The 15,061-nt window shown below is 52.7% G+C and overlaps 1 protein-coding gene across 3 annotated transcripts in view; it reads right to left on the reverse strand.

Annotated features, from left to right (window-relative positions):
- Positions 1 to 12,719, reverse strand: part of LOC140210941 (sodium- and chloride-dependent taurine transporter-like) — a 36,260-nt gene extending 23,541 nt beyond the window's left edge. Inside the window, exons 1-3 of one of the 3 annotated variants that reach the window (XM_072280218.1) lie at positions 12,637 to 12,719; positions 6,116 to 6,248; positions 2,780 to 2,914 (exon numbers count right to left, since the gene is read on the reverse strand). In XM_072280218.1, coding sequence (XP_072136319.1) covers positions 2,780 to 2,914; positions 6,116 to 6,226 — 246 coding nt within the window. In that variant the 5' untranslated portion in view covers positions 6,227 to 6,248; positions 12,637 to 12,719. Of the gene's footprint in view, positions 1 to 2,779; positions 2,915 to 6,115; positions 6,249 to 6,566; positions 6,650 to 7,685; positions 7,775 to 12,636 lie in introns of those variants that run through there. The other 2 variants (XM_072280220.1, XM_072280221.1) reach the window with 2 other exon arrangements.
- Positions 12,720 to 15,061: the final 2,342 nt, after the last annotated feature.

A 15,061-nucleotide genomic window follows, 5' to 3' on the forward strand; every position in this document is an offset into this window, starting at 1 on the left:
TTCTTTATGCTAGGGACCAATACTATTAAGCAAGGACTCAATGGATCTGCTCTGAACCTTTCCTGTCCATGAAAACGAACCTGTCCAAATGGCTTTTAAAATTCTCATTGTACCCACTTTCACCATGTCCTTGGACAGTTCATTGCGTATATCTACCAACCTCTGGAGAATTTGGTCCTCAGGGTCCTTTAAATCCCTCCCCTCTCATTTTAAACCTCTGCTCTCTAGTTTTAGAGTCCTTCACTCTGGGGGAAAGAAAGTCTAACCACCTACCTATGATTGCCTTCTTGATTTTACAAACCTCTGTAAGGCGACCCCTCAGCCTCCTCCACTCCAGGGAAAACACTCCTAGGCTGTCCAGTCTTCCCCTGTAACTCAAGCCCTTCAGTGCCGGTAACTTCCCTTGTAAAAAGTTTCTGTACTCTCTCAAGTTTAATGACCATCAGAACTATACACAATTCTCCAAATGTGGCCTTAACATCATAGTCATAGTCATACTTTATTGATCCCGGGGGAAATTGGTTTTCGTTACAGTTGCACCATAAATAATAAATAGTAATAAAACCATAAATAGTTAAATAGTAATATGTAAATTATGCCAGTAAATTATGAAATAAGTCCAGGACCCACCCAGTACATTATGTAGTGGATGGGAGACATTGACCAAGATGGCATGCAACTTGGACAGCATCCTCTTTTCAGACACCACCGTCAGAGAGTCCAGTTCCATCCCCACAACATCACTGGCCTTACGAATGAGTTTGTTGATTCTGTTTGTGTCTGCTGCCCTCAACCTGCTGCCCCAGCACACAATAGCAAACTGGCCACCACAGACTCGTAGAACATCCTCAGCATCATCCAGCAGATGTTAAAGGACCTCAGTCTCCTCAGGAAATAGAGACCAGTCACCCTGACCAGTGAGAAAGTGATATCCCATCTCCTGTCCTCGGTGCCCTGACCGACGAAGGCTAGTGGGCCAAATTCCTTCTTCACCAGTCTGTGAGAGAACCATGCATGTGACCCCCGGGTCTGTCTGTTCTATGACACGCCTCAGGCCATCGCAGTTACTGTGAAAGTCCTGCCCTGGTTTGTCGCCAATATTTATTGCTCATTTATTTATAATTATTCTTTCTTTCTTTTTGTATTTGCACAGTTTGTTGTCTCTTGCAGACTGGTTGTCCACCCTGTTGGTGTGATCTTTCATTGATTCTGTTATGATTATTGGATTTAGTTAGTATGCCCTGAAGAAAATGAATCTCACAGTATAGAGTAATATATACTTTGATAATATATTTACTTTGAACTTTGAAGAGTTTGTTCGTCACGGGGTCCAACTACTTTAGGATGGCATTTTGAAAGGGGATGGGAGAAAGATCCAACTCAGGGCACTATTATTTCCTTCTACCCCAGGCATAGAAACATAGAAAACCTACAGCACAATACAGGCCCTTCAGCCCACAAAGCTGTGCCGAACATGTCCCTACCTTAGAACTACCTAGGCTTTACCCATAGCCCTCTATTTTTCTAAGTTCCACGTAGCCATTCAGGAGTCTCTTAAAAGACCCTGTCATTTCCTCTTCCACCACCATCACCGGCAGCCCATTCCACACACTCACCACTCTGCGTAAAAAACTTACCCCTGACATCTCCTCTGTACCTACTTCCAAGCACTTTAAAATTGTGCACTCTTGTGGCAGTCATTTCAGCCCTGGGAGAAAGCCTCTGACTATCAAAAAAATAAATTACCTCTCATCATCTTATACACCTCTATCAGGTCACCCCTCATCCTCCGTCGCTCTAAGGAGAAAAGGCCGAGTTCACTCAACCTGTTTTCATAAGGCATGCTCCCCAATCCAGGCAACATCCTTGTAAATCTCCTCTGCACCCTTTCTATGGTTTCCACATCCTTCCTGTAGTGAGGCGACCAGAACTGAGCACAGTACTCCAAGTGGGGTCTGACCAGGGTCCTATATAGCTGCAACATTACCTCTTGGCTGTTAAACTCAGTTCCACGATTGATGAAGGCCAATGCACCGTATGCCTTCTTAACCACAGCATGTGGTCCAGTGAGGAGAGCGAGCCCAGCACCCGAACACAGCAGGCCATACTGATGGAGCTAAGGCAGCCATGTTTGATGTGGGCAGGGTGCCTATTCTTGCTCTCTGGATTTCTGGTCATTGTTCTTAAACATGAAGTCTTTTTCTCTCTCTGTTGATACTGAATTGATGAAAGTTGTTTCATGAATTTTCTATTTTAATTCACTGTTTATGTCGTGGGCTAGGCAGCTATGTTTGATATAGGTATATCGGCCATATGTTAATTGGGCATAGAGGCCTTTTTTTGATATTGGCTAGGTGTAGGTAGGGTGGCCATGATTAATGTGGGCAGGTTGGCCGCCATTCGTGAGGTCAGGCTGGCCATGATTAGCATGGAAAAGGTGGCCATCATTAGTATGGGCAGGCTGGCCACCACTGGCATGGGCAGGCTCAATGGGTGTGGGCAGAGCAGCCACGATTAATGTGAGCAGGTTGGACACTGTTGGCATGGGAAAGATGGCTACGATTAGTGTGGTCAGTTTGGCCATGAGTGGCATGGGCAGAGTAAACATCATTATTATGGACAGGGTGGCTATGGTTAGTCTGGTCAGGAAGCCATGATTAGTGTGAGCAGGCCGGCCATGACTGACAAGGCATTGGCGGCTGTGTTTGATTGGGGATGTTTCACAGTTGACCTCAATGGAAGCTCAGCCCTGATCTGGAAGGTTCTGCAGGACACTCACCTGTGGGTCACCCAGGCGTGTCATGTCAGGATACAGATAAAACTTGATTCCCTGAGTTGCTCCTGGCAGGGTGACTCCACGGATTAACAACACCAACAGCATCAGGAAGGGGAATGTGGCAGTGAAGTACACAACCTGGCAGGGAGAGAGGACAACGGGCAAGAGAACGGTGAGTGTTAACATCATCAGTAACTTTCCCCACTGTCACCTGCTCGATTGACACACTGTCCACCCTGCTACACACTCGCTCCCACCAACACACACCGTGGCCGCAGTCTGCTCCGTCTACACAACGTACCGCAGCTTCTCACCGCGGCAACCACCAAACCCACAACCGCTTCCATCCAGACGGACAAGGGCAGCAGGAACACCCCCACCCACAGGTTCCCCTCTCAGTCACACACCCCCACCCACAGGTTCCCCTCCCAGTCACACACCCCCACCCACAGGTTCCCCATCCAGTCACACACCCCCACCCACAGGTTCCCTCCCAGTCACACACCCCCACCCACAGGTTCCCCTCCCAGTCACGCACCCCCACCCACAGGTTCCCCATCCAGTCACACACCCCCACCCACAGGTTCCATATCCAGTCACACACCCCCACCCACAGGTTCCCCTCCCAGTCACACACCCCCACCCACAGGTTCCATATCCAGTCACACACCCCCACCCACAGGTTCCCCTCCCAGTCACACCCCCCCCACAGGTTCCCCATCCAGTCACACACTCCCACCCACAGGTTCCATATCCAGTCACACCCCCCCACCCACAGGTTCCCCTCCCAGTCACACACCCCTACCCACAGGTCCCCTCCCAGTCACGCACCCCCACCCACAGGTTCCCCATCCAGTCACACACCCCCACCCACAGGTTCCATATCCAGTCACACACCCCCACCCACAGGTTCCCCTCCCAGTCACACACCTCCACCCACAGGTTCCCCATCCAGTCACACATCCCCACCCACAGGTTCCATATCCAGTCACACACCCCCACCCACAGGTTCCCCTCCCAGTCACACACCCCCACCCACAGGTTCCATATCCAATCACACACCCCCACCCACAGGTTCCCCTCCCAGTCACACACCCCCACCCACAGGTTCCCCATCCAGTCACACACCCCCACCCACAGGTTCCCCTTCCCAGTCACACAGCCCCACCCACAGCTTCCCTCCCAGTCACACAGCCCCACCCACAGCTTCCCTCCCAGTCACACATCCCCACCCACAGGTTCCTCTCCCAGTCACACACACCCACCCACAGGTTCCCCATCCAGTCACACACCCCCACCCACAGATTCCATATCCAGTCACACACCCCCACCCACAGATTCCCCCCCAGTCACACACACCCACCCACATGTTCCCCTCCCAGTCACACACCCCCACCCACAGGTTCCCCTCCCAGTCACACATCCCCACCCACAGGTTCCCTCCCAGTCACACACCCCCACCCACAGATTCCCCTCCCAGTCACACCCTCCACCCACAGGTTCCCCATCCTGTCACACACCCCCACCCACAGATTCCCTCCCAGTCACACACCCCCACCCACAGGTTCCATATCCAGTCACACACCCCCACCTACAGGTTCCCCATCCAGTCACACACCCCCACCCACAGGTTCCCTCCCAGTCACACACCCCCACCCACAGGTTCCCCTCCCACTCACACACCCCCACCCACAGGTTCCATATCCAGTCACACACCCCCACCTACAGGTTCCCCATCCAGTCACACACCCCCACCCACAGGTTCCCTCCCAGTCACACCCCAGCTTGTCTGGGAGATCCATTTCTGTTCTGTCACTGGCTCTAACCTCAGGAACTCTCCCCCCATCGGCTTTATCTCTGACTCAGGAGGGTGGGGGACAGCCTTTGGGACTCGGTCAGCTCCCACCCTCCCACCTCCTACAGCCCCAACTGAACCACAATACAGAATTAGGAGAGACACGGGACAGAAGCACGCCCCTCGACCCAACTGGTTCACGCTGACCAGTCACATGTGCCTCCATTCAGTGCATATCCCTCTGAACCTTTCCTGTCCAGAGTCGCTGAAAGTTCGAAGTTCAGAGATTATAGACGTCAGGAGGAGGAAACCACAGGTCCATGACCCGATCCTCAGCGGGCGGGGGAATCAGAGGGAGAGAATCGGCAATTCCTCAGTGCCATCATTTCAGAGGGCCCAGCGCAGGACGGTAATTACCAAGGAAGCACGGCAGAGTCTCTGCTTCCTTCGGAGTTTGCGGAGACTTGGCATGACACCTGACTTCTACAGAGCTGTGGTGGAGAGCGTACTGACTGGCTGCAGCGCAGAGCGAAGCCATCGAGCATCTCCACACGAAACACTGTCGCAGGAAAGCATCCCCGCCACCCGGGACGTGCTCTCTTCCCACGGCTGCCATTTGGAAGGAGACACAGGCACCTTGGGATCTTCTCCACCAGGTTCAGGAACAGTTACTAGCCCTCAACCAAAGGAGATAACATCACTCACCCCATCATCAAAATGTCCCTACAACCAATGGACTCACTTTCAAGGACTTTTCATCTCGTGCTCTCAGTATTTACTGCTTATTTATTTATTATTATTGTTTCTTTTTTTAGGATTTGTACATTTTGTTGACTTCTGCACTTTGGTTGGATGGTCTTTCATTGGTTCTGCTTTGCTTGTTATTCTATAGAATTATCGAGTATGCCCACAAGAAAATGAATCTCGGGGTGGTATACGGTGACGTATATGTACTTTGAACGTTAAAGCTTTCCTGGCCATGAATGTGTCCCAGTGTTGTTGTGAGTGATGGTGTTACCAGCTCTGGAGGGAGGACATGAACATCATGGCATAGTACAGGCCCTTTGTCCCACAATCTTGTAACCTATTCTAAGATCAATCTGACCCTTCCCTCCTACACCCTCCATTTTTCTATCATCCGCCTGCCTAATTAAGAGTTTCTTAGATGTCCCCAGTGTATCTGCCTCCATCACCACCTCGGCAGTGCATTCCACCTACCTCTGATATAACCACTATACTTTCCTCCAATCAGTTAAACTTATGCCCCTTTGTATCAGTCATTTACAAGTCTCTGGGTATACACTCGATCTCTGCCTCTCGCCATCTTGTCATGCAGACTTGTGGCGGCAGGTTGCATCGGAATAAAGTGATTTAATTTAGGGGTGAGGGGCGCAGGCAGGTAAAAAGGATGGGCCTGCGGTCCTGAGTGAGCAGTAAGCCAGGGGAGAGGAGTTTGGTTTGATAACGACCCTCACCGGGTGGTGGGGAGCCCGGGGCAAGGGAGTGGTACGGGTTTGGTGCCGACGGACGAGCTGTGCTCTCACCTTCCCGGTGGACCGGACGCCCTTCCAGATGCAGAAGAAACAGATGACCCAAGCGGCAAGCAGGCAGAGGGCCAACTCCCACCGCAGCTCGCCCATCTTCTCGATACCCATCGACAGATCGAGGACATTCCGCCTGGGGAGGGGAGAGGAAAAGGAAGGGAGAGAGGGGGGAGAAGAAAGGAGGAAGGAGAGGGGGAGAGGGACGGGGAGAGTGGGGGGTGAGAGGGGAGAGGGTTGGAGCAAGGGGAGAGAAGAGAAAAGACATTACTCAATCTGTGGGCCAGGGAGTGTGTGCAGGGGTGGGTGGGGGGGTAGGGGCCGGGAATCTCCTTCAGGTTGTGCCAAACATGCTGATCGGAAGCAGAGAAACTCGCCTCGTCCTCGAGCTGGGAAAAAGCCGGCATGCAAAAACGCTCGGAGAACATTAAAAAACAAAAGAACCAAGGGCTACCTTTGGGTCAACCCAAATTCCAATTTAGTGTGCGCACTCCGGCTGACAGTACGGCACGCTGGGCACAGCCGTGGGGGGGAGGAGCACCAGGCTGGCCGGGGGTGGAGTGTGTTAGCCCCCTGTCCTGTGCAGCTCTGCCGTATGGCGTTCACGACCCCGCTGGCTCAGACACCCCCACACAGTGCAGGGGGCGGGGGCACGGGTTTAACAAGGGCACACATGCCAGCACACTGCAAATAACATCAGAACACAGATTGGTGCGGATACAGATTGCCAGAGCACTCTGTTACATTTCAAACGAACCCCCACCCTCCACCCGCCAGTTCAAATGCAACAACCTCCATGTTACACCACCCACGCACCCCCCCACATAAGAGTAACAGATCTAACAGCAGAGACTCTGCAGGTGCTGGAAATCCAGAACAACGCACACAAAATGCTGGAGGAACTGAGCAGATCAGGCAGCACCTACTGAGGGGAATAAACAGCCACTGCTTTGGTCCTGATGAGGGGTCTCGGCCTGAAACGTCGACTGTTTATTCCTCCACAGAAGCTGCCTGACCTGCTGAGTTCCTCCAGCACTTTGTGAAAGCCCTTTGCAGTTCACTGTACCTCTGACAAACAGATCACTGTTAGCACCAATGATCAACGTAGTCTTGAGAAAGTGCTGGGGACAGCCTACAAGTGTTGCCACACTTCCCTGACCCATGTTTTTTTTGGAACCTGGGAGGAAACGGGAACACCCAGACGAAACCCATGTGATCTCCTCAAACAGGGAGAATCCTCACGGACAACGGTGGGAATTCAATCCCGACCGGTGATCGCTGGCAATGATATAGACTTGCACAAACCGTGACAGTGCCGCCCACGTATTGAACCTGTACTGTATGACTCACAGAGTCACACCGCACAGAGTCACCCTTTGGCCCAACCAGTCCATGCTGACCAAGATTCTCATATCCCTTTAACTTTCCTATCCATTTACCTGGCCAATTACCTTTAGAATGTTCTTAATGCACCTGCCTCAACCACTTCCTCTGGCAGCTCGTTCCATATACAGACCACCCTCTGGATGAAAAAGATGCCCCTCAGGTTCCTATTAAATCTCTCTCCTCTCACCTTAAACCTGTGCCCTCTGGTTCTTGATTCCCCGTCCCTGGGAGAAGGGCTGTGTGCACTCAGGTATGAATGCGCGGCCTGTGTACAGATTGTAATGTCAACCAGCGTTTGGGAGACGGTGGAATGCAATTGCCAGCCGCAGGAATCTTCTGCTGTGTGTGGCCGCACTTCAGACTTGTGAACTGCCCGGATAGCGGACAGTTCACAGGAGCGGAGCCCGTAGTAACCTGGGAAGGAGCTGTATAGAGTCATGTAAAATATGCATGGGATTTCAACGAACACCAGGGAATAGGCCTCACTACACTGTCCCATCACACACTCCCAGGGTCTCAGAGTGAAGCTCCCTGCACACCGTCCCATCACACATTCCCTCACCCACTCCCAGGGTAGGACACAGAGTGAAGCTCCCTCCACACCATTCCATCACACACTCACAGGGTCAGACACAGAGGGAAACTCCCCCCCACACCGTCCCATCACACACGCTCGAGGTTAGACACAATGTGAAGTACCCTCTACACCGTCCCATCACACACTCACAGGGTCAGACACAGAGGGAAACTCCCCCCCACACCGTCCCATCACACACTCACAGGGTCAGACACAGAGGGAAACTCCCCCCCACACCGTCCCATCACACACTCCCGGGGTCAGACACAGAGTGAAGCTCCCTCCATACCGTCCCATCACACACTCTTGGGATCAGACACAGAGTGAAGGTCCCTCCACACCGTCCCATCACACACTCCCGGGGTCAGACACAGAGTGAAGCTCCCTCCACACCATCCCATCACACACTCCCGGGGTCAGACACAAAGTGAAGGTCCCTCCACACCGTCCCATCACACACTCCCGGGGTCAGACACAGAGTGAAGCTCCCTCCACACCGTCCCATCACACACTCCCGGGGTCAGACACAGAGTGAAGCTCCCTCCACACCGTCCCATCACACACTCCCGGGGTCAGACACAGAGTGAAGGTCCCTCCACACCGTCCCATCACACACTCCCGGGGTCAGACACAGAGTGAAGGTCCCTCCACACCGTCCCGTCACACACTCCCGGGGTCAGACACAGAGTGAAGCTCCCTCCGCACCGTCCCGTCACACACTCCCGGGGTCAGACACAGAGTGAAGGTCCCTCCGCACCGTCCCGTCACACACTCCCGGGGTCAGACACAGAGTGAAGGTCCCTCCACACCGTCCCGTCACACACTCCCGGGGTCAGACACAGAGTGAAGCTGCCTCTACACTGTCCCATCACACACTCCCGGGGTCAGACACAGAGTGAATCTTCCTCCACACCGTCCCATCACACACTCCCGGGGTCAGACACAGAGTGAAGCTCCCTCCACACTGTCCCATCACACACTCCCAGGGTCAGACACAGAGTGAATCTCCCTCCACACCGTCCCATCACACACTCCCAGGGTCAGACACAGAGTGAAGCTGCCTCTACACTGTCCCATCACACACTCCCGGGGTCAGACACAGAGTGAATCTTCCTCCACACCGTCCCATCACACACTCCCGGGGTCAGACACAGAGTGAAGCTCCCTCCACACTGTCCCATCACACACTCCCAGGGTCAGACACAGAGTGAATCTCCCTCCACACCGTCCCATCACACACTCCCAGGGTCAGACACAGAGTGAAGCTGCCTCTACACTGTCCCATCACACACTCCCGGGGTCAGACACAGAGTGAATCTTCCTCCACACCGTCCCATCACACACTCCCGGGGTCAGACACAGAGTGAAGCTCCCTCCACACTGTCCCATCACACACTCCCTCTACACTGTCCCATCACACACTCCCGGGGTGAAGACAGGGGTTCTCTGTCCTTCACTCTCTGATCCCCTCATCACCCCACCCCTGCATCTATTCTCCCCCCACCCCCAGTCCCCAACACACACATGTGAAACTAAATATAAAGGGTGATAGAATGAAGAACAACTGGACTGGATCACCAATATCTGTAAAGAGAAAGAGGGGTGAAAGTTGGTGTATCGGTGCCGTGGAGGGGAGGCATGGCTGACGGGGTGTGAGTGTGAGGCTGTATTAGTTCTCAAGGATGTGATGGCCACACTGGGCTCTGGCGTAGCAATCCTTGGGCTGGAATGAAGCCGCAGAATGGACAACACGTATGTCCCTCCGAAACAGAAACTTCTTCCCACACCGGACTGACATATCCCTCTGTTCAAGAGAGAGGGTCAGTGTGTAAGACAGAGAGGGGGAGAGGGAGAACGAGGGTGGGGGAGGATGGAGGGCAGAGAGATGGTGAGGAAGAGGGAAATGAAGAGAGGGAGGTGTGACAAAGAAAGGAAAGCAAGATAAGATTTTGAGGAGGAGGAAGGGGGAGGGGAAGAGAGAAACAGAAAAAGGGCTGAATGGGGGGAAGTGAGATAAAAACAGGGAGGAGGGAGGAAGTGAAAGAGGCACTCTGGGGAGACACAGAGAAGGAGGGGGTGGGGAGGGAGAGAAAGTGGGAGAGAGAGGGAGAGAGGGGGAGGGTGAAGAGGAGGTACGGAGAGGGTGCTGTCTGGTCTGGTAGAGGAAGGAACATACTTTGAGTGGACAGATATTTTGGTGTCAGTGATGGTGAAAGCACAATCACAACGGGAATCTACAAAAATGGAGGGGGGGCAGGGGTGTGGGGCAAACAGGGAGAGGTACTATCTTCATCATGGACGTTCCTACATGGAGGGCGGGTGGAGTCGGTGGCAGTCACTGTGTACGACAGGCAGCGAGCCATTGGCAGGACCGTTCTCACTGTGAGCGTTGAGGACAGAGGGGTATGGAGGGGTTAATGGGAGGCTCTGGAGGACCAGGCTCTTAAATAAACAACAAAACAAACTGCAGATGCTGGAAACAATCAAAAAGCACAGAAACAGGCCATTCAGCCCATCTTCTCCATGCCAACCGTGATGTTTATCTAAGCCAGCCCCATTTGGCCCAGATCCCTCTAGGCAGAGGGGAGGGAATGTCGACTCAGACCATGAAAGGCCTGCGTTGGGCATATTCTGCCTTACAAGGTGCAGATTGGAAGTCTGTGTGGGGCGCCACTCCTCACACAGACACTAGAGCAATGTGTGGTTAAGTGCCTTGCTCAAGGGCACAAACACACTGCCACAGTGTGTCTAAAGCAGAAGTGCAACTTTTTCACCCAGAAGGTGGTGAGCATGAGCATTTGGAATGAGCTGCCAGAACTGGACAACACAGATGGCTTGGGTGTGACGGGGCCCTAGGGGCCTGTTTCTGTGATGTATGTCTCTATGGTAACCCTGCTCCTCACCCATCCCACCATGGCCTCTCCATCCGCTGCTTCTACATTAGTCCAACCTGGCTCAGGCGTAAGCACCGGGAACAACTCCTCATCAAGGACCAGAGCACAACTTCAGATAACCTGCCCCTCCTGTTTGTTTCAGAGCCACCACTAGGCCTCAACGTTAAATGGGTGCCCCTCCCCACCTGCTCCACATCTGGAAAGTGTGGTCGAGTAACCGTTAAAGTGTAACACTTCACAGTGTCGGTGATCAGGGTTCAAATTCTGCTGCTGTCTCTAAGGAGTTTTTGTACGTTCTTCCCGTGACTGCACCGGTTTCCTCTGGGTGCTCTGGTTTCCTCCCACACTCCAAAGCGAATGGGTTAGGGTTAGTAAGTTGTGCACGTGCATGGGACACTATCGGGCAGAACACCCCCCCACCCTGGCAGCCCGCACACCCTCAGACAGGGCTGGTCATTGATGCAAAATGATGCATTTCACTGCGTGCTTTAATGCTTCAATATACGTGCGACTAATTTACAATCTAATCTCCAGCACATGCTGCATTGTCTTCTCACCATTCCAACGCGCTGTCTTTCTTCCTAACACCCTCTAAGCACCTCGCTCTTCCTTCTTCTCACTTGCTGATGTTTCACTAACACTTCCTGTCCTCCCCCTCTCTGCAACACACACTAAGTGCTGGAGGAACTCAGCAGGTCAGGCAGCATCGGCGGAGAGGAAGAAACAAACGGTCGATGTGTCGGGACGAGGCCCTTCATCAAGGAAAGACGTGCTGAGCTCCTCCAGCGTCTTGTGTGTGTTGCTCTGGACTTCCAGCAGAACCTCTCGTGTTTCACTCGTTTACTCTTCTCCACTTCTGATGAAGAGCCGTAGGCCTGAAAGTTTAACCCCGTTTCTCTCTTTCTGCCCAAATGGTGGCGTGCTTCCTGCCTGCTTCTGTTATTTCCAGCAAACTGCAGTTTCTGTTTTGATTCTCAGACTTGAGTTGGTGAGGCTGGGCTGAGAACAGGAAGTGGTGTCAGTGAGTCTGTGTTGTGTAGAGAGAGAGGGAGTGACAGGTTACCAAGGCTGGGCTCTGCAGAGAAGGTTTCGGGGTGTGGAGGGGTGAGGGCAGGTCACCCGGTCAGAGAGCAGACAGTGGTCTGGGATCTGGACATGAAAGTTACATCAGAGGTGAAAGATCTCATTGAGTGGCTGGGCAGGCAGGAGGGGCAGAATCTGAGGGGAAAGTGGGGGGGGGGGGGGAGAGGAATCAAGATTGAACCAGAGGCCTTGAACATGACTTTCCTCTCAGGGTGGGGTGTACCCAAGGCCATTCAGCCAGTAACCCTGTGCTGGCCCTTCCTGAGGGAGTGTCAACAAAGAACAGTCAGGGCACTAAGGTCAAGGTGCAACCAGATCAAAGGGTAGTTAGGCCAAGGGGAAACAGTACTGTGAGGAGAAGGGGCAGATAGTGAGGCCGAGAGTTAGACAGGCCAATGTGCAGTGAGTTCAAGAGACAAGGGGATGAAGGGGCAGCAAGGTCAAAGGGCAGACCCTGCAGCAGAAGGGAGTGGCATTTGGGAGCAGGGTGCACCCCAGTGGTGCTGGGACACCCCAGTTTGGTGCTGTTCACCAAACAGAGTCACGGAGACATTGGAAAATAACGCGATCACTGGCTTTCTTACTCCCAGAATTCTGTCACGGGGGAGGTGTAGTTGGTGTAGTTGGTGGCGTTGCAGCCGGCACAGAGAGAGAGGTTCTTTCGCAGGCGGTCCTCAATGCAGTGATCAGTGTTCCAGGTATGGCCACACCTGGCCCAGGGCAGCTCGCTCTGGAAGGTCTGGAAGAGGTAGTAGATTCCCCAGGCCAGGATCACGATATAGTAGACATTCAACAGAGACACGATGACGACGGAGGCACAGCCAATTCCTGTCAGGGCAGCCATACACGGCAAACAATTAACACGGCAAACAGTCCCAATTGCACCCCCTCTTCCCTTCAACACCTCCATTCCCAAAAGCTAGACCAGAGTGTTCCAATTCCAATGTCTGCATCAACTACCAACCATTGGCCCCAAATCCCAAACCTTGACGTGAAATCCTAAACATTGGTTCCAAATCACAACCCTTGACTCCAGTTCCCAATGAATAGTCCCAAATCCCTCTGGGTCAAAATCCAAACCTATCTCCACCTCGATCCCCTGCCTCACCCACCATCTGCTGAGGGCCATTAGTTAGACATGTCTTCATCCCCTACTTCTCTCTCTCAATCCTCTCTCTCCTCGACCCAGCCCATGATTCTGATCATTGTGGTAACACCACCTTTTCTGACCTGTCTTCCTTCCAGTCCTGCACTCTATCCTGTCCATTTCTTCCTTGTCCATCCTCCACCCCCATATCTCTCACTCTCTCCCATTTCCCTCCATCATCTCTATCTCCATCCCCTCCCTCATCTCCTCCTCTCTTTCCCTGTATGTCGCCACCCATTCCCCCCTAACTCCCCCCCCCCCATGTGCTGCCCTGACATGAAAGCCACACTCACCAGAGAAAATGGGGCAGAGTTTCTCCCAGCAGGTGATTCCTCCTTGAGATGTGTACTGGCCAACAGCAACTTCCAGAAAGAACACAGGCAGACCTCCACCAATCAGGAAGATAAAATATGGGATAAGAAAAGCACCTGAATGGGGGAAGAGAAGACTTACAGGTAATACAAGCTCAAACAAAAATTCCTTGATTGTCAGACTACAGGAGTCATTCCTAGTGGGAGGTCTGTGGCAAATTCATTGCAAATACAGGATCATGTATATCCTCCAGTCCTATAGGGGGCGCTGTACGTCGATGCCAAGTCTCTCTCTCTCTCTCTCCCTCCCTCCCTCTCTCACACACACACACACACACACACACACACACACACACACATACAGGGAGTGTAGTATACAAATTCCCATACAAACCAATCAGATGTGTTGTAAAGCAGCAACAACATGGTAGTTGGTGGGTCTCAGACCCTGCCTGACCTCCGTGGAGGCTCCATCCCAGAGCCTGACTCCCACTTTGGGCAGCAGCTGGCTCCCAGAACTGGTGACAGGAGAAAGCCAGGGCATTACACCATCAAACTAAGCACACTCTGGAAAGTGATGGCATGGGGAAGCTCAGAGAAGGTCGCTGGTGGAACGGCTGTACATTGGGCCTGACTCAGGACAGTCTGTGCTTAACCTGGATGAAAAGCAGGGGCAGGTTGTGATGCCTGTCACAGCTCAAAAACCCAGCACTCATAGTCACAAACAGGCCTTTCAGCCCGACTCATCCATGCTGACCAAGATACCCAACTAAGCTAGTGCCAGTGTTTGACCCATGTCCCTCTAAACCTTTTCTATCCAGGTATCGGGTCCAAGGGTCTTTTAAACGTGACAATGTACCTGACTCAGGCACTTCCTCTGGCAGACTGTTTCATACAACCCTCTGAGTGAAAATATTGCCTCTCAGGTCCATATTAAATCCCTCTTCCTTCTCACCTTCAACCTGTGCCCTCTGGTTCTTGATTCCCTGTCCCCGGGATAGTCCCAGCCCTGGCACAGCAGCACTGTACTCATTCACCGTACTGATGCCCCTCGGCATCTTACACTCAAGGGAACTCGGCCACCAGCTAGTTGGAGGCAGTAACCCTTCCCCTGCCTTCTGAGTGCCGTCTCCGATAGAGATAGGAGACACAGAGCTTTTATCTCGCTTGTTTTGGAACAGGGTTCACAGCTGACGGTTCAAAGTTGTGGACGTTTTGTCCAAGTGGCTATGCCTCAGTCACATCAGCGTCATCACTACACCGCTAAGCCGGCTTTAGGAAGGCCACACACACTCAGACCCTCACTGGGGACAGGTCCCGTGCATACTAAAGTACTAAACACACACACACACACACACACACAAAAAACAGGTTAATTCTATTCTGCAGATAGGAACCATCTCCCAACATTCACCGTTCAGCCACTGTGCGTTAAACTCTATTCAGTCTCTCCACAGTTCACTGTTCAAAGGCTGAGACATGATGACGATTGGAATCCAGTCTGGCCCAAATCAAAACATTCTCGGCCCCTTTCCCAGAGGTACACAAAAA

Source organism: Mobula birostris, chromosome 16 (assembly GCF_030028105.1).
Source record: "Mobula birostris isolate sMobBir1 chromosome 16, sMobBir1.hap1, whole genome shotgun sequence".
NCBI lineage: Eukaryota > Metazoa > Chordata > Chondrichthyes > Myliobatiformes > Myliobatidae > Mobula > Mobula birostris.